This window comes from Cydia strobilella, chromosome Z, assembly GCF_947568885.1.
Source record: "Cydia strobilella chromosome Z, ilCydStro3.1, whole genome shotgun sequence".
In the NCBI taxonomy this organism is placed as follows: domain Eukaryota; kingdom Metazoa; phylum Arthropoda; class Insecta; order Lepidoptera; family Tortricidae; genus Cydia; species Cydia strobilella.
The window spans coordinates 27,898,665-27,919,971 of record NC_086068.1 but is presented as its reverse complement, the minus strand read 5'-3'; the positions used below and the strand labels follow the sequence as shown (position 1 = coordinate 27,919,971).

General features: G+C 36.0%; 1 protein-coding gene across 2 annotated transcripts in view; it reads left to right on the top strand.

The window, feature by feature from the left end:
• The window catches only part of LOC134754145 (protein furry), a 351,985-nt gene that overhangs the window by 39,365 nt on the left and 291,313 nt on the right, over positions 1–21,307 (top strand). For both annotated transcript variants that reach the window (XM_063690243.1, XM_063690242.1), the window contains 2 exons: positions 2,058–2,145; positions 2,317–2,408. In XM_063690243.1, coding sequence (XP_063546313.1) covers positions 2,058–2,145; positions 2,317–2,408 — 180 coding nt within the window. The remainder of the gene's footprint in view (positions 1–2,057; positions 2,146–2,316; positions 2,409–21,307) is intronic.

Genomic DNA, 21,307 nt, shown 5'->3' with positions numbered 1-21,307 from the left:
CAATTTGACACTGGGTTAACGGTTACCGGTTAACCCCGGGTTAGTGGGATGGTGCTTAGTGAGAGAGTGAGACGCAATGCACATTGGACCAACATATTGGACAGGTGGAATAGTAACCTAATGACCATATGTTTTTAAGATACACATTTTGTCGAAGACTTATTATTACTAGAATAAATATAGTTGTCAAATTGACATTGACAATCAGTTACCCTAAAACCAAGGGCCTGACAATCTTTGATAGAGAAAGATAGTCTTATTGCGTTTCCTATAAGAGGAAAGAGAAAATAGTGCCATGCTTTGTCCTTATCACCTACCGGGTTTTTTTTCATGGTCGGGTTATGGCAGCATAGGTAGGAGGCGATGGCGATATACCGAAATGTATAAGAGTGAAAGGGAAAAAGGATTATGGTGCCATACATTAACCTGTAACATGCAATACATGCATATGTGTTTCTGTTACCCCTGTACTGGTCGCTCGGTTTCAGGTCTATAAGTAAAGCCTGACCAGGAATATATGATCATAGTCAAGAGGGCGCTATTATTCTCATTTATATGGCAACAGTTCACTATAGTCAGAACAATGTGGATTGGCAACTCGTTTTTTTTTACACATACCTTTATTCACCGTAATCAAAATCAGAATCCAAATATTCGATGTTCACATTTTTTTATTGTCGGTTCTTCTTTTTACCGTATAAAAATCATGCATTTTTTTACGCAATAGCGCATCACACATAGGTCAAAATTACCTTACATAGGTTCTGGTATATAGTCAATGAACATGATTGATCGTCTCCAAAACCCATAGTAAATATTTTTCAAACTCGCTCACTATTTCCTTACTTGTATAACATAGCACTACAATAACCAAGTCGTAATAACCAGACTATAATGGCATTTTGATTTGTTTACCTGTCAGCTCTGATGTTGATTTGGAAATTTTCGTAGTGAAATAGTTTAATTTGCCGAACTGTTCTTTTCCAGCAGTTTACTATTTACATTATTTACAATGTTCCGCTCCTGACTATGTATAGTTTAGGACATTTTATGTCATTTATTATTTAATATTCAACACTTGAGTATTATTCAAGTAACCCGTGACAATGACACTGACAACAGTGACAACCTATCATTAAAATCGTTGCCAGTGTAAGAAATTAGTTACAATTAAATTCCGCAACATGGCGCATGATCATATATTCCTGGTCAGGCTTTACTTGTATATACTATGTCTATGCTACTATGCCTAAAACATATGGCGCCGCGCCGTATAGTATAGCGTCTCCTAGTTCCGCTGTCAAGGTCGGGTTCACCATTTACACTACACCTAAAACATATGGCGCCGCGCCGTATAGTATAGCGTCTCCTAGTTCCGCTGTCAAGGTCGGGTTCACCATTTACACTACACCTAAAACATATGGCGCCGCGCCGTATAGTATAGCGTCTCCTAGTTCCGCTGTCAAAGTCGGGTTCACCATTTACACCACCTAAAACATATGGCGCCGCGCCGTATAGTATAGCGTCTCCTAGTTCCGCTGTCAAAGTCGGGTTCACCATTTACACTACACCTAAAACATATGGCGCCGCGCCGTATAGTATAGCGTGTCCTAGTTCCGCTGTCAAAGTCGGGTTCACCATTTACACTACACCTAAAACATATGGCGCCGCGCCGTATTGTATAGCGTCTCCTAGTTCCGCTGTCAAAGTCGGGTTCACCGTTTACACTAGACCTAAAACATATGGCGCCGCGCCGTATAGCGTCTCCTAGTTCCGCTGTCAAAGTCGGGTTCACCATTTACACTACACCTAAAACATATGGCGCCGCGCCGTATAGTATAGCGTCTCCTAGTTCCGCTGTCAAAGTCGGGTTCACCATTTACACTACACCTAAAACTTATGGCGCCGCGCCGTATAGCGTCTCCTAGTTCCGCTGTCAAGGTCAGGTTCACCATTTACACTACACCTTTTCTACAATTAATAACTTGTTTTCGAATTAATGATCTAATGTGAAATTATATAGTTAAATTTTATTTTTGTCATGTTATTATGTGCAGGCCCGTAAACGATAATCGCGCGTCACTTTTGTCAAGAAGCCCAGCTCTACCGAGAAAGCCAGAAAAGGAGAGGGACGGATATATGCAGGTAGGATTTTATATGTATAAAATGGAAGTACAAGTCGAAATATTAACAAAATACTTACGTACTTGTAAGTTGATGCTTGCTCGCAACTTAAATACAGACCAAAATTGTGTTTACATGTAAATAATGAATTATATTTGCAGTTAGTTAATTATATAAATAACGATGTTCCAGGTGTGGAAGTACTACATGACGATGGCGTATCTGGTGGTGCCGGCCGCGCCCAGCCCCGTGGTGCGCTGCGCCAGCCCCGACCTCAGTCTCAGGTGCCCCACGCTTCTCCACTCGCCATTACTAATACCATTCACAAATAAGTAAGCTTTAAGCGCTCACTATACATGGCTTCCTTCCTTACTTAGTAGGTTTCAGTGTCGGCACAAAAACCGACGTATACCGGTTTTTGTGCCGACACTGAAACCCAATTTTCGGTTTAGGCTCGGATTCAGCCGAAACCGTAACTTTTATAGACGTGTTACAATTAAAATCATTGAAAAAAGAATGTCGGTGGCCTTCCTTTTGACACATAGTTATTATGAACAATGAAACTTTTATAATTCGTCCAAGTTTAGTGGTTTAACAAAGCAGCCAAGTGCGTGTCGGATCACGCCTATTGTATTAAATAAAATACTAATTAGATTTAATTTAGCATTATAAAAAACTAGCCTAACGCGATCCGAGAGCATGTAAAATGTAAGTTTCGGCGCGGCCGAAAAGTTCGCGCAGTTTTTTGACCGAAACCACTTCGGTAGTAACATGATTTTTAAGCCGAAACCGGAACCGAAACTATTACTTAGTGTTACATGCAATAATAAGTTGTATGGTAAAACTTATGTTATTATAAGTTTTAAACTCGTTTAAAACTTAATACATACTTATTAAACTTAAATCTTATTACAAATAAGTATTCGGAGAGCTCGCTATACTTATTATAAATGGGGTTTTATCTATGTATGGAGTAAGCACTCTAAGCTTATTTATTTATCTATGCTAATACCAAAGAGTTGTTTATTGTACAGTCGACGTTAAAAATATGTTAACTCTTTTGCATCCTACTTCTTTGTAATAAGGCGAAAAATGTAAACATATCTTTGACGAAATTCTTTAAACCTACACCAAGAAAAGTGTGCAACGATTTTGATAGCACACGCAGTGCAAGTTTTATTTACGTCATTATTAAATTTCATAGAACTTTGACGTTTAAAATAACACTTGCACTGCGTGTACGTGCTATCAAAATCGTTGCAGACTTGTCTTGGTCTGACTCTAGAGACATATTATGTTCTTAGAGCGAGTTCAGATCGAACCTGTCTATTAACAAATACTAAGTCGTGAGAAAGATATATTAAATGGTATTTTGTTCATGTAGATATACTCATCGGACACGTCTCTGCTAACTCTACTTGAACAAGTAGCATTACACAACAACAACAATGATGGATTGTGATTCATTAGTCTTGAAATTTTGTTATTGTTGTGTGTGAGCATATTCATAACGTAGATTAAAGCTTGTCCCAGAAAAAAATTACGTTGTATTCGCACAGGTTGCATATCAGACTTCTGACCAAAAGGCTTAGGGAGACGTTATAATGTAAAAAAATACCTTTTTTTATTCTTTATAAAAAGAAATCCCTTTCGTTTACATTTTCGAAGATATCGCCATCACAGAAAAGACTCCATCAAAAAATGTTGTACAAACACTTACAAAATCGAGGCATTTCCACGAAAAACTAGCAGTGAAGTTAATCTATGTAATTAGTAAGACCTGTTCAAAGGGTATTAAAACAATTCTAAGAAACTGAGGGTACACGATGGCGGACTGGAAATGGTCATAAGCCCGGGTTTTCTAATAAATAATACAGAGAAGAACATCATAGCTGCGTTGCAAAAAACGATTATTACCCTGTCTGTACTATATTTAGCCAAAAGTGCAAAACGTACAAATGAAAAGTGCAAAGTCCTTAAATAAATTACTGTATAAAGACCTACGAATAAACTAAAGTACCTAACTAAAATGCAAAACAGTAAACTGAAGTGGAAACCAAATCTACCATTATCCAAGAAAGCGATAAAGCGACTAAGTCAACAATATCGAATTTGTGAAAAACACCTTATTCCTCCTAACTGCTCTGAATTACGATCCATCGAAAAATAATGGGCTCGTATGAAACAGAAACTGATAAGCCATAAAACTAACGCCATATCAGTTCAAAACTTCAAGTCGAAATGGAAAAAAGCTTAAAAATTAATAAATGAGTCCTATGTACAAAACTGGATGGCAGCCATTACAAGAAAATTACGACATTTCTGGATTTATAAAGTCAAAGACTTGAAACATGCGTACGTACATGTTGTTTATTAAATTTGTAACAAGAATTTACCATCAAACAGTTGATTTTTAACTGTTGTGTAAGATTTTGTGAAAATTAAAATGCGTCATTTTTTCTGGGACAGGTTAATATAATACCGTCCACATACATAAATCTTCATCACTGCCCTGCGTGTGTATCTTATTTTTTGAAACACTCAATAAAATATATATTTTATTTGAAAACTACAATTTCTTCATCTGTTATTTCCTATTTGAATTGTTTTTAGTTTATTTTATTTATGTACAAAATTTATTTTTAATACAGTTGCTCAAAAAGTGCTACTTTTCGCGGCTGTTTAGCGTGCGGAAAGTTGGTTTTCGCGAACTAGTGCTTTTTACTTTTCCAATTTTTTTTAAATTTACTTGTTCCAATTCATGACTACTTATTGATGAGTGTTAATATTAGTTTCCTTTTAACGTCGTAATCAACATAAAAACCTACTGTTAATGTAAGAATACGAAAAATATGCATATTTCATATTTTATTACTTACCTCTTCATCATTATAAGTATTATAACACGTTTATTTTTTAATGTTGAAAAACCGTTCTTAATAAGTTGTCTGAATGGAACGGAACGCCTGTCAAAGAAGAGGCGTATTTTCTTACTGCAAGAATGTTTTAAGTTTCCAAAGGCAACATTAGATATTGATTTTATAAATATACGATACACTAATAATCGTAAATAACGATATTTAGGTAATAATAGTACAATGTTTTAATATTTACAATTGTTTCTGTCTTATATTTGAAAAAAAAAAACTCATTGAAGTGGATTCAATAATAATAACAAAATCTATTCTAGTCGAATAAAAGCTAGAAGAAAAACACCTCTTCATAATGTCAATGTCAATGATGTCACAGAATAAATAATATAAAAGTTCCGAATTCCATTCCTTACTTGTTGCTTTTCTTATTTTTTTGCAACTGTATTAAAAAACGTCGTTCGATACACGTGCGAAAATGTCATTTTTCACTCGTCCCGAGTCTCGGTGCTCGTCAAGTAATGACATACTTTCCGCACTAGCATCGAAATGTATTATTTTATGATAAGAACATACTTTAATATTTATTTGCATAAAGTCTGTAAAGACGAGTTAATTTACATCGGGGCAAATTATTAACCATATCTGTTTTAAACTTTGAGTGCCTTCCATCCAAAGCAGGGTGGGCTAATTGGCCCTTATGACCAATAAGGACAAGCGATATGTCACCGGTTAGGTTATTCTAAGTTGTATGGGTATTATGTGGGCGTTTTGGGGTCAACTGTAAGCTCGCAAAAGATTTTTTACAATTAAAATAAAAATACATAAAACTTTAACTAAGGCAGGTAGTCCCAAATCTTTGTGTGAAAAAAGTTATCACCGCATAAAAGTAGTGTGAGTTGAAACGTGACTATATAGGTTTTATCTACACTAAGTTCCTGTGTCACAGATTATGCAGGTTTTGTTATTGTCGACGATTTTGTGTCACGACACGATATTTTAGTTGTTTATGATGATGATGCGTTTTCTTATGTTCAGCTGGGCACTTAGCACAGCTCGTAATTGACGAACCTAATGTTTGAAAAATGAGGAATATTACGCGAAACTGCGAAGGGGCCGCCGCCACTACCACAATCTGAGGGTCTATCGCAGTGGTTACTAATCTTTTCAGTACTGTCACCCCTTTGACTAACTAGGGAACTAGATTTTACCCCTCCTCCATAATAATTAATATTCTTTCTTATAGTTAGGTCTTTGTTATCTTTGATTTTGAACCCCGTAAAATACCAGTTTTACCCCCATAAAATGTCAGTTTTACGCCCGCGGGGGTAATTACCCCCAGGTTAGGAACCGCTGGACTATCGCGAAACAAGAAAATCGAATTTCGTTATCTAACATCTCTGTCACTCTTGCATATTCGAGCGACAAAGAGGCAGATAGCGAAATTTCGGATTCGCGTTTCCCGGCTCTGTAAACAAACCGCCTTGATGCATCAATGTCATATTTTATTATCTCTGAAAACTTGTCACAAACCTGTTAAAGGTACAGTATGTATAAGTTATTCTATGGTTTACTAAAAAGGCTAGTGCTGCACTCTGGTGGCAGAACATTGCAGTAATATCCTCTATTGTACTCATTTTTAATTGGTATGTCGATATATGTTTGTTTTCTTATTCGTAAACCGTTGTACAGAACTAAAACGCAATAACAATAAAAATAATAATATTGTCTTCGGTTACCGCGATAGTTACTCATGAAATAAAACTATGAAAACGGATTATATCGCGTATATTGAATTTATAATACATCCCGACGTTTCGAACTCTTTACAGCGTTCGTGGTCACCCGTTGACCACGAACGCTGTAAAGAGTTCGAAACGTCGGGATGTATTATAAATTCAATATACGCGATATAATCCGTTTTCATAGTTTTATTTCATGAATAAAAATAATCTTATTGATGAAATTTAATGTTTATTTAAAGCCTGACCAGAAATATATGATCATGCGCCATGTTGCGGAATTTCATTCTAACTAATTTCTTACACTGGCAATAATTTTAAGTGTCATTGTGGCGGTTTACTTGAATAATGCTTAAGTGTTGAATATTAAATAATAAATGACAAAAATTCCCAAATCTATACATAGTCAGGAGCGGAACATTGTTAATAATGTCAATAATAAACTGCTGGAAAAGAACAGTTCGGGAAATTAAACTATTTTGCTATGAAACATTTCCAAATTAATATCAGAGCTGACAGGTAAACAAATCAAAATGTTATTATAGTCTGGTTATTACGACTTAGTTATTGTAGTGTTATGTTATACAAGCGAAGAAACACAGTACCTAACAAAAATGAGTAAGTTTGAAAAATATTTACGATGGGCTTTGGAGAATCTTGTTTAGTGCACCGCCTTATGGGAATTAGTTCAGATCCGGAAACCGCTACCAAATTTTATATGTTTTTGGGCATGGTACTGGGTCTCCAAAACTACCGGGAGACAGCGGCGCCGGCCATCTACTTCAGCGGAATGACGTCATCAAAATGACTCCCGCCTCGTTGCGAATATTGCATTTTGCACCCAAACTATGCATTGCACATACACGTGTGTGGTATTAAACGAAAGCCAATAAAATATTATATATTTCATTAATACACTATGTACCAAAATATACAATAGTTTAAGAGAAATTAAAAAAAAAAAGAAAAAAAATAACGATTACTTGGGTTTTTCAACCAAACCAAAAGTCGGACGTTAAAGCAATGTACTACAAAATTTAAGCTGATGTCTCAAGCCATACACTGATATCAAAATAATCAAAATCAGACCAAAAATGTGAAAATTATGCATCAAAATGTGTATTTGCTAGAACAAATGCATTAGTTAAAAAAAACGAAATTGGTCATTTTCAGGATAATTCGCATAAGCTGCTAGTATGTTATTAGCAATATAAAAAGGATCATAAAACTGCTGGGAGACAATCTCTATAGTGCCTGGGTAACAAATAATGGCGTCATACATGTGACCGCTGCCGAAATTTGCAAAATCTAAATTATAACTATACCATGAGTCATACATACACGTGTGCTATATCAAACGAAAGGTTATTAAATATATTATGATTCGTTAATACATTATTTATAAAAACAATGTATATCTTAGGAGCTACAAAGAAAGAAAAACCACTTTTTTTTTAGAAAAGTTCGTATATATATGTTTTATAGCTCAACTAAAAACGTTATAACAATGTTGCGTCTAATATAAAAGAAACCAGTTATTCAACTATACGTCACAGCTTAAATTTTTAATTTCTGATAAAAACTGTGGAAGTTGTACCAAAAAAACTGCGCGCCAACAATTTTACCTTAATACGCTCATATTATGCAAAGAATAGTCCTAGTTATGGGGTATTAAATGAAAGAACATTACATAAAATACATGAAAACGACATTTTGGCGTGGAATCATAATTTATAAAATGAATTTGTAAAAAATAAAATAAAAAAATATTGACAGAAGCAAGTAAAAAATAGGTGTTCAGAAGTCCCAGACTTCTGAGCTAGGTAAAAAAACCTGTTACAGAAGTCAGAGTCCTCTCCCAGACAATAGAAATAGGCAGAATTTGCTGTCTACGTGTAACCCTGTTGCTCCGGGTCGTCTTCACGACGGCAGTTTCAGGGGCCCATCTAGTCAGCGGCAAGTCACCACCTGCCTCGATAACGTGTTTTAACATTGTTATGGCAGGTGTCCGGAGTTCTTTACAATAGCCCAGTCTCATTGTCCACCCAAACTTCAATCCATAGACCGGTATACTGTTCACTTTTTCTGCAATAGTCCCAATGCCTGCTGCGACCGGTTCATGGGTGTCTATTGTTGCGCCTGTGAACGGGTTCCAGCAGGCGTTCTACATGACATTAAAGCTCTCCAAGGGGGCTCTACGTGTTGGATCTATATCCCCACGGACAGGCGGACTTATCGCTAAAAAGCGATCTCTTCCAGACAACCTTCAGATAGCGATTCAGTGGCTAGAAATAAGTTAATGGGCACTGCAAAATAACAAAGGTGTAAAGTTTACAAATCAAATACCTAAGTATAAACTACAAACAATGAAAAATAAACTACATAAACTACATATATTATTTAAGCAACAATAATACACTACATAAACCTACACAAAATACATAAATACATAATGAGAATTCAAGCAAGAGAAGAATAACGACCAGGTAGCGTGAACAAAAAGAAAAATATATATGTGTAAGTGAAAGGACCAAGACTAAGAAAGAGATATATAATATTTTATTGGCTTTCGTTTAATACCACACACGTGTATGTGCAATGCATAGTTTGGGTGCAAAATACAATATTCGCAACGAGGCGGGAGTCATTTTGATGACATCATTCCGCTGGAGTAGATGGTCGGCGCCGCTGTCTCCCGGCAGTTTTGGAGACCCAGTACCATGCCCAATAACATACTAAAATTTGGTAGCGGTTTCCGGATCTGAACTATCTCTTCGACCGTTTCCCATAAGGCATAGTACTAGTTAATTGACAATGTAGCAGAACCTATGTAAGGTTACGGAATATACAGGGTGACTTCAAATTGGTAATACAAAACACTTGATTGTGGCTCAGTTAATGCCCAATAGTATACTACAGTAACTCCGTTGTTAAAATTATTTAAGTGCTCTAATTTAAAAATAATTTCCCTAAACGCGCATACTAGCGTCACAAACCTCCATTGTATCGGTCATGATCTTACAATCGAAGAAAAGGGGAATCGGCGAGCCAAATTGGCGTTTGCATCCACACCGCCTGATTTGATCAGACAATTTAATCAGATTAGCACAAAACTGTTCCCTTATGGACTGGCCTCAAGCTGTTTAGTCTTATGTACCCTAATACATTTATGGTAATAGGTAATAAGCGAATCAATTTAAATTAAATTATTTAATAATGTACGTAATCTACCGAATGTAGCAGAATCTTAAAATACCAACGTTTCAATAAATAGTGTGCACCTACTTTACCTAAACGTATTTTAAGATGTGTTCAAAATGACCACCGCCTTCCTGGACACTTAAGTCTAATTCATATGATTGATTTTGAGTCTGCCAAGAATAAATAAATTGGCTTTCACAGAATTGAACGCTTAAATTATCTTCTGGCGAAGTTGATCGATGGTATTTGATTCCCGTGCGTACACTCTCCTTTTAATTTCGCCCCGCAAAGGATTTTGAGTCGGCCATGCGAAGATCGGGACTTGGAGACGGCTTTGCGACTGGGCCGTGCGGGTGGGCGTCCAATCCATCTGTCACTTCTGTCAGGGAACTCTTGCTTCAAATGATTTCGCACACTTGGAGCAAATTGTGCTGGTGCACCATCATCTTGCCGGTAATGGGGATTCTCCAAATTTTGCTCCGGTACCTCTTGTAGCAAAATCGTCAGCATGTTTCTTAAGAATTATTTTATTTTAAATTTTATTGTAAAACCGAAATCTTGCATAAAATCTAATTTGCTTTGACAAGTGGCAAGTAGTAATCAAAACACGTTTACATCATAGACTGTGGCAGGTGATTGATAACCAAAGAGGAAAGTGTTCATTTGAAATAATTTAACCTTTTCTTTGTTAATCATTATGTTAGGATAACCATGTGTAGCCTAAAAACCGGGATAAATTAAAATTTTAAACAAATTACTTTTGATTATTTTTAAAGCATGAGACTTAATTGAGGGACTTAGTTTAGGGAAAATGTATGAAAAAATAGATTTTGTATTACCAATTCAAAGTCACCCTGTATAGGTACCTACCTAGTAACGGGAACATCTAAATATTCCGAAATATGTTTTTCCGAATTTTATAAGCACGATTTTCATAATCCCGATTTTTTATAAGTCCGAAATATCAAAATTACGATTTTTAAAAACACGATGGAAGAAAATCACGAATGTGCTATTTCCGAAAATTTAAAATCCGATTGTCATTTGACCGAAAGTTTAAAGTTCCGATTTCACACTTTTCCGAAAAAAATGTTTTTCCGAATTCTTAAATTCCGAAAAACCATTGTCCGATCGGAAATAAAATAATTCGGAATTCAGAAATTCGGTCTTTTGTAACGTCGGAAAAATTAAATTCGTGATATAAAAATGAAGACACGTTTCGTTTTAGTAATTCGGTATTCAGAAATTCGGTCTTTTGTAAGGTCGGAAAAATGAAATTCGTGATATTCAAATGACTTACGTTTTAGTAATTATTACGGCTGCCTGTCGTGCCGCATCACGTTAAATTCGGCATTCTAAAATTCGGCATAAAATATTTTTTGCATAAAAATTCGGCATAAATAAATTCGGCAGAACTGCGACCCTCAAGATAAAGAACTGTTGCCAGAGAAGTGGGTCACGTTAGGTTGGAACTGCGACCTCCAAGTAAACGAACTGTTGCCAGAAGTGGGTTAGGTTAGAACTGCGACCCCCAAGAAAACGAACTGTTGCCAGAAAAGTGGGTTAGGTTATGTTAGAACGGCCACCCCCACTGAAAATAATTGTTTTAGAGAAGTAGGTTTAGGTGAGGTTAGAACTGCAACCCCCCACAGAAGGGACCTGCTTACAGAAAATGGGTGTGACAAAATGATATGGATTTGAAGGCTACCTTATTACTAATGTTAAAGCGCATAATTGTGTAGAAAAATGGTGTTTGTGAGTGTCCATCTATTATATTATGTAAAATAGGAAATGTTAAAAGGCATTTCTGCTTACTTTAACGACGTAGGTACCTTCATGTATTTACCAATAAATTCGGAATATCGTTATTCGGAAATTTAAAAATGGGATATTTAAAATAGGAATAACGTCAATTCGGAATAATGGCAATTCGGAATTCGTGATTTCAAAAATCGTAAATGTTAAATTCGGCATTTTTCACTGTCGGAATTGTTATAATCGGAATTATGTGGTTCGGAATTTAAAATTTCGGAATAATGGCAATTCGGAATTCGTGATTTCAAAAATCGTAATTGTTAAATTCGGTGTTTATCACCATCGGAATTGTTATAATCGGAATTATGTGGTTCGGAATTTACAAAATTCGGCTTTCTGGCTTTTCGGAAATATAAATCTTCGTGATTTTCATCATTCGTAATTACGACAGTCGGAATTTTGATAGGTCGAGCATTTAAAAAACGAAATAATAAAATTCGGCATAACATTTTTTCGGAATTATGTAGTGTACCCCCTAGTAACATGGCCATCATCATCATCATCATCATTTTGGCCTTTTGGTGATCCAATCTTGGTTGTAGACCCTTGAATGGAGTAACATGATAGACGAAATAGCTGATGGTGTGGCTAATAGTAGTCACAGTCACAATAGTAGTAAATAAATGGGTTCTGATTTTGATTACGGTGAATAAAAGTATGTAAGTCAAACGAGTTGCCAATCCACATTGTTCAGACTATGCTGAACTGTTGCCATATAAATGATAAGCGATTTTAATATCAAAAAAATATTAAAATCGCTTACTCATCAAGTTATCATACGCGAGTGTAGGGCTAAAGAAACAGGTATGAGTAAGTAATATTTTGTTACGGAGCTTAGTGACACTGGTGGGTCCGAGATATCTACTCTACACGCCTACGAGTAGCCAGCTGTTGAGAACTATCTGATACACCAGTGGATACACCAGTGACGGCAGTGACGTCCGAAAACAAAAGGTCATATGTGACTGTAAGCTTCCTATTATGATAAAATTATTCGCCATTCACTGTAGCATTTGAGAAACGTAAGTTATTAGACATTTAGGATATCGAATATTCTAGACAAATACAAAGAATATAATTTTAAACGTATTACGTAAATAATGCCAAACAAACTGTATTTTTGTGTTTATCAGGTTATATTCTAAAATAATATTTTCTGGTTATAGAAAATCCCTCCGCGTGAAAGATTATTTATAATAAACGTGCTACTGATCATAGTCTGTGCAGTGCATAAAGTGAGTCGACCACGACAATATGTACGATACACGGGAACGCCCACTTACCATCTCCATCCTACCGTGGATTTAATAATTCTCGCCATACAAAAAAATGGAGTATATACACAGAACTATATCAAGATAGAAGGAAAGAGTGTATGTACCTCGCGTGGCGAAACGATGATACGGTGTCACCGTTGCTTGCCGCGAACTTCAGCCTGCTCCCGACCGCGGTCTGCTTGCGACGTCAGGTTTTAAAAACAAAATGGTTTGTTACGCAATAATTAACTGTTCAAACACTTCCAATAAAGTTGGAGCTGTTAATGGAGGTATTTGCTTTCATCGGTAAGTACAATTTGTCCTTAAATATCTGTTATTAATTAAAAAACTATTTATTTTATTATTTTCATCAAAACAGTACCGAGCGATTGTGTGCCAACGTTAGCTTTCCATTGCGGCTTAAATATGACGAGCCAGACTTGGCGTGCGTTCAAAACCAGCGATGTAAAAATAAGCTATTCAAACTGTCGAGTCACGTTCAAGGTCGATTTCTCATTTTTTCTGTCAAAAGTAAGAATAGTGCTGTGCACTGCGATTTTCCTACTCGATTATTAAAATCGGTTTTGAAAACAGACGAAATGATAATTACGTTCTTATATTATTAATGTCACAACATCAATATATATATGTATATATATATATATATATATATATATATATATATATATTGGCATATGCTGTGATGCCGTGTAAATATATTTAAATAAAATAAATAAATAAATATATTTTTTTAATACAGTTGCTTAAAAAGTGCTACTTTACGCAGCTGTTTAGCGTGTGGAAAGTTGGTTTTCGCGAGCTAGTGCTTTTCACTATTCCAATTTTTTTTTTATTTATACTTGTTCCAATTCACGACTAATACTTATTGATAAGTGTTAATATTAGTTTCCTTTAAACGTCCTAATCAACATAAAAACCTACCGTTAATGTAAGAATACGAAAAATATACATATTTCATATTTTATTACTTTTTTATTATATTTTATTCATCATTATAGCACGTTTATTTTTTAATATTAAATATTGAAACCCCGTTCTTAATAAGTTGTCTGAATGTAACGCAATAGCTATGGAAGGTAGAAGTAGGAATAGCTGCCAGAACGCCTGTCAAAGAAGAGGCGTTTTTTCTTACTGCAAGTATGTTTTAAGTTTCCAAAGGCAACATTCGATATTGTTTTTATTCCTTACTTGTTATTTTTATATTTTTTTTGCAACTGTATTAAAAAACGTCATTCTATACACGTGCGGAAATGTCATTCTTCACTCGTCCCGAGGCTTGCCACTTGCCGGCACACTTTCCGCACTAGCATCGAAATGTACTATTTCGATTTAAAATTCTGAGCTTTCTCAGCTCCATAATTATCATTTCCTCTGTCGAAAATAATTATCATTTCCTCTGTCGGTTCTTATCGATATTTTAGAATCGATGCCGTGTTCTAATCGATCTGTGAATCGATGCTTTTGAATCGTGTTCGCGCGGCTTATGTTTCTCATCACTAAATTACGCTCGTGACGTCAAAGTACCTACGCAAAATGTTACACGCTCGGTCTCCCTACAAATTGCTGAGCTCTTTCCTTCTATCTTGATATAGTTCTGTGAGTATATAAAAAACCTTTCCGATGGTATATCGCCTATTTTTATTGGTTCCAAGGCCAGTGTCCATAAAAATCTGCCCATACTCCTTTGCTATCAAAGGATGTAACTAAGAAATACCCAATTATGTTTATTATTTTTTCTTGACGATGTGGTTTATCTTTGAGGGTTGAAGTTTATTAACCCCTTAACGGGCAACTGTCGATTTTGTATAGCAAAAATGACCACCCTATAACAATGACTTAACTTAATGTCAAAGTGAAAGCTTTCAATTTTCCGTAATTTATGACTTATGACACTGTTATGCCCGTTAAAGGGTACAGGAACTGGTCTTCACAGTTCTGCAGTTTTGTTGAAATTTAGCTCCGATTTAAATCACCGTATATGCATATTGAATGAAGATAGGTCATATTTTGAATTTGCCTCCTAATATGTGTATGATGCGCATGAATTGTATGTATTTTTTATGCTTAGCTACAAACTCAGTTTCAGTAATAACATTTAAGAGGCCGGTGTCGATTTTAGTCGCAAAAATGTAAAATTGATAGATTTAGTCCGTGAAATTTTACACCTTTTGTTACCTGATTGAAATAACAAGTACTGGTTTCTATTAGCACGTCCTCTTATCTTACCTTTTATCAGATCAGTTTTTTGAAAACAGACTCACTAAATTAGTAATGTTTGCTTTTCTGATGGACGTTTAGGTAAACGCGCGTAAAGCACTGATATTGTCGCTCTTATTTGTTAATTTCGTAAAGTTTGGACTGCTAAACATGGTAATTTTGTATTACACATATCCTGTACTTGACGTTTATCAGACTACATTTTTATTATTATGACTTTGAAGTAGTGTAAATGAAAGTTAGACGAAATCAATTTTCTCCAGAAATTACTTCAAAACAAGTGACAATTTCTCTGAAAATCGACTTAATTTCAACGTAATTTTGATACTTAAACAATCTACAACATTTGCTGAAACTATACTTATACATCAATTTGTATAATTTACCACCATGATTTTTTGATGAATTTTTTAAAACTGCCCCTTCTCTTCATGCATTACCGGTGACGCACGCTCGCGACCTCATTATTAAAAGGCAAGATGAGAAGACGTGCTAATAGAAATCAATACTTGTTATTTAGATATTACGTAACAAAACGTGTATCATTTCAACGACTAAATCTATCAATTTTACATTTTTGCTCCAAAATCGACTACGGCCCCTAAAATTCATTTTCGATTTTAAATACCCTAGCGATAATAAAAGCTTCTGTTGAATGAAACTTTGCTAAAGTGAATAATTGATACTTAGTTGTTACTTTAGTAATGTAATTAACGATTTATATTATTGAAACTTTGATTTAATTGTTAACTATCTTGTACTGCTCTATTATCTGTTTTATATAATCTAGAGAAGGGGTACGGGGTACTTGCGCAGGGGAAGAGTCCTGTTACAAACATTTTCATATTCCCCATAATATGACCTATTATTGTCGCTCGCGTTTTTCTATTTGCCGTCAACAGTATGATATTTTGTACTTTGGGTTAATTAGCTGCAGCCATAGCTTAGATTCCAACTTACATACCAACGTTTATATACATCGCAACCCTTGTGAATATAGTGTTGAGTATGATACGAATGAATATATAGTTGGGGTAGTGATGGTATAGTATAGCGAGCGGCGGCTTGTGGAAGCAGTACGAGTAGGCGGGGCGGAAATTTGCGGCGCAACATAATTCTCTGTTCAGTAGCACTGACGCGGAGGCTTGGCTCGGGGGCGCGGCGCTGAGCTCCTCGAGCGAGAGCCTCAACGCGCCGGGCGGCTTCTTCACGCTGCCCTTAAGCTATGCGCGCGGACACAAACATCACAAGCGGACGAGGTGGACATTTGACGCTGGCTATGTGCACGTCGCATTCGTTCCTTCATTACATCGTGCGTGCGTCGGTTTCATCTTGTTCCCACGTACACTACTTGTCTGGGTCTGGTGCTCTCCTATAATTAGAGAGCTTATCATACACCGTCATAAACAATTTGTGACATCTGCTAAAAATGTTCTGTACACCAATAAATATTTATCGACCATTAGGCCAGGAAATAAATGCCCAAAAAAAGGTATAGAGGGAAATGCTTGGAACACAATTTTTGACTTCGTAGCTTTGTTTGGACTAGTTAGGAGGTGAACATATCAAAATTCCCCGGCCATAACCCTGGTGCTGGGGGGAGAGGGGGATTTGAAGGTTCCATTTTTCGGTTTTTCGATTATATCTAGGAAACTAGGCGTCTGAGCGATTTGGCCACTTACACAAAATGAAAAGAGATTTAATTTGTTACAAGTTTTATTCCATCAAGTTTTTCGATATCTTGTATACTTTTTGAGATATCCGCTCTTGAAGGTTTATTTAGGGCTTTCATTTTTATCTTGATTATCTACATCAGTGAAGCTGCTAAGCCGGGTTTGGGATCGTTTTCGTATAAATCAGGGGTGCTGAATTCATTTATGGTATCAACATTGACATCGTTCCTAAGTAAAAACAAAATTAAAAAAAAAACATTTTTTATAAAACTCCTCTTCACGCTTAAACCGCCGAACCGATTTCGTTGAAATTTGGTATAGAGATGGTTTGAGTCCCGGGACAGTACATAGGATAGTTTTTATAACCAAAATCATCTTGTAAGGGTGTGAAAAGTGGGGTGGAAATTTGTATGGGGAATCAATAACCGCTGAACTTATTTAAATAATATTTGGGATGGTCTACATGTTTGATTTAGTTGATAATGATACCAAACATGACTTCAAACCTAAATTTAAACAGTATTAACCTCAGGAATTCAACTTCGGCGAAGAAGCTGAATTCCCCTCACACCAAATTTCGCACCTTCAAAGTATGATTTTTGAGATAAAAACTATATTATATCCTGTCTCGGGACTTAAAACACCTATTTACCAAATTTCAACTAAATCGGTTCAGCGGTTTAAGCGTGAAGAGGAGTAAAAAAAAAGTTATTTGTTTAAAGTTTATATGTTTTTACTCCGGAAAGGTGTCAATGTTGATACCATAAATGAATTCAGCACCCCCAATTTATACGAAAACGTTACCAAACCCGGCCTAGCAGCTTAACTGATGTAGATAATCAAGATAAAAATGAGAGCCCTAAATAAACCTTCAAGAGCGGATATCTCAAAAACTATACGAGATATCGAAAAACTTGACTAAATAAAACTTGTAACAAATTAAATCTCTTTTTATCTATATATATATATATATAAACGTAAAAGTCCTGACTAACTGTCTGACTGACTGACTCACTTAAATCAACGCCCAGCCCAAACCGTTGGACCTAGAGAGCTGAATTTTTCACAATAGATAGCTTTTATGACGTTAGTATCCACTAAGAAGGGGTTTTTCAAAATTCATCCCCTAAGGTGGTGAAAAAGGGGTTGAAAGTTTGTATGGAGATCATAATTTTTTTTGAGTGCGGGACTTGAAACTTTGTATAAAGGCATATTATTAAAATACTAGAAAAGTAATTTCAGCGTTTTTGAAAATTCATCCCTTAAGGTGGTGAAAAAGGGGTAGAAAGTTTGTATGGAGGACAAACATTTTTTTAAGTGCGCGACTTGAATCTTTGCATAAAGGCATGTTATTAGAATGCAAGAAAAGTGATTTTAGCGTGTTTAAAAATTCATCCCCTAAAGTGGTCAAAAAGGATTTGAAATTTTGTCGTGGTCCTAATTTTATTTTAAGCTAGGTACTTGAAACTTCATAGAAATATATATAATTAAAAGAGAAAAAAAAAACTTATTTCAGCATTATTGAAAATTCATCCCCCAAGGTGGTAAAAATGGGGTTGAAAGTTTGTATGGAGATCAAATATTTTTTTGAGTGCGGGAATTGAATCTTTGTATAAAGGCATATATTATTAGAATACAAGAAAAGACATTTAAGTGTTTTTAAATATTCATCCCCTAAAAGGGTTAAAAAGGGGTTCAAAGTGAATCTATTACAAATGCCTTGAAACTTCTTAGAAAGGCATTGTATAAGATTCCAAAACAGTTATTTCAACGTCCTTAAAAATTCAACCCCTAAAGGGGTTAAAAAGGGGATGTAAGTTTATATGTGGTACAATTTTCTTTTAAGCTAGGAACTTGAAACTTGGTAAAAAGGGCATTATATTAGAATAGACGAAAATTGATTACTTACACCGCTTTTGAAAAGTTTATATTAATAGTTTCGGGAGCGAATTTTTTTTTAAATAGTGGACTTGTAAATCTTCTAAGAGGGTCGAGAGGGATTATATCGGGAACAATTTTTTTCAGTTAGGGTCTTGAAACTTCGTAGTTTGTGAAAGACAAATTTCATGCGTTGTAAAATTAACAAATGATTAACCGTCCCTACTGACATCTTTTGCTGCATAATGTTCTATATTATGCTCATGTAGAATATATAACCACCAACATACAAATCCACGCGTACGAAGTCGCGGGCAACAGCTAGTTTTGTATAAGTGGCCAAGTCGCTCAGACGCATAGTTTCCGAGATATAATCGAAAAACCGAAAAATGGAACCTTCAAACCCCTCTCTCCCCCCATCACCAGGGTTACGGCCGGGGACTTTGATATGTTCATCTCTTAACTAGTCCAAACAAAGCTACGAAGTTAAAAAATGTGTTCCTAGCATTTCCCTCTATACCTTCTTATTGCTTGGCCTACATATAGATGCTGAACTTATAGATTCATAGTATTGATATGTTTTTAAATACCAGAAAAGCTTAAATAAAAAGCATTCTTACATCTGACTCCATATTATTATTGTCAAGATTTTGAGTTCACGGCCGGATTTAATTAATCTATCATTTATCAGAAATTTATATCAATAACCAAGATGAAACCGGCGCTCCAAATTTTTTATTCGTATGGGAATTTGTACGACAGTGACCTATTTGTCGCTGTATTCTGTCGTCATCGCTCATTTCACGCAAAAGGTTTTGTGCACAGCTAGCGCACATGTATCATCTAAAATAATCTACTGAAAAGGGTTCAAGTGCGTGCACCACACACAGTTCAACATTTTCTGTTTTCTGACACAAAACATGTACTTGTATTACCATACTCCATATGTCCGCCAGTCAATAGGTACATACATACCTAAACGACGCATACATGTCACACTCATACTGAATGGTTTTAACGTAGCAGGCTTTGTTATTTTGGTTTGTTTGTAAATGACACGTACACGTTTTATATGTCCATGAATGCAGTTTCGTTTTAGCTGCTCTCAGTTGCTTATGTCACGTCACGGTACTCGTAAAGGTAAGCGCGCACGTGGCGGTGGCGGTGCCGGCGTGGGCTGCTCCGTTACCGTTACATATCGCTATTTATGTTTTGATTTATGTCGTGGGAACTTGATACAAGACGATTCACTAAAGCTGGCAATACATTGTATGGATCGGGTGCATAAAACTGCCGTACCCTTTAAAGTTAAACATGATTAACGTCCTCTGTTAAGTAATTTTTTATCCCAGATTTTGTAAATTTCCCTGTACCTACCTCATCATAATCATACTACTTCATTTGAACTAAGTTTTTAGGTTTATGAAACATATTTCAATAAGTTCGTTAATGTTATTCGTGTAGGTATTATATTGCACCGTGGGGGAAGGCCTGACACATGCAACAGTCTTGTTTTAGACATAACACTGTTATTTTAATTAAAATTCTCCTAGGTGGAAAAACACAAACATTTAGTTTTGGCTCATTGCTTGATACTTGAGTAGCTGTTGACTTTTTAATAAAAAGAAAGAAATGAATTCAACCATGCTTCTTACTCTTTGCACTGTCCTTTTAGAACGGGAGAAGTAATTTAATTTAGACTTGGTTTAAATTTTTCAATAAGGCGATCCAGCTGGGTGTCATATAATTTAGTCTCTAGATAATGTATTTAGTACTAGCTTCTGCGCGCGACCTCGTCTGCGTGTGGAATGATGATGATTTTAGACAAAGGACTTAGGGACGCATTATGGTAAAACCGAGCTAGTTCGGTTTTACCATGATGCGTCCCTAAGTCCTTCCCCGGGCCTCCAACTGTCTCCATACCAAATTTCACCTAAATCAGTTTAGTTGTTTAAACGTGAAAAGGTAACGGGCAGAGAGACACGCATTTATAATATTGGTAGGGATATTGTCTGTATTTTCACGTAGAAAAAAATAAACGCTGTAATACCAGTTTACAAGCAGTTTTGTAAAAATGTTTTAAACTCATATCTTGAATTAGAGTAAACTGACTGCTGCAGGCGTCTCTTTCGTTAACTTCACGCTTAGCAGAGATACATATATAGTACAGCGGCCCGATGGCCTAAAACACCATTCGATGTGACTGTACTGTATACTACCGACAAGTGGTATCGTTGTGTTCGGTAGACACTTAGGTTAAAAGTTACCAAATGCAGGAGGTTAAGCTTTGTGGAACTCCGTTAAAGAGAGTGGATAAATTTAAGTACCTGGGCCACTGGGTCACAGACACACTGTCTGACGTCGAGAACATCGAGCGGGAGCGCCGAGCGCTGTGTGTCCGCTGTAACATGTTGGCCCGCAGGTTTGCACGTGGTAGTAAAGAAGTAAAGTTAATATTGTTCAAAGCTTTTTGTCATACTTTCTACACGTGCGGTCTGTGGGCTAACTTT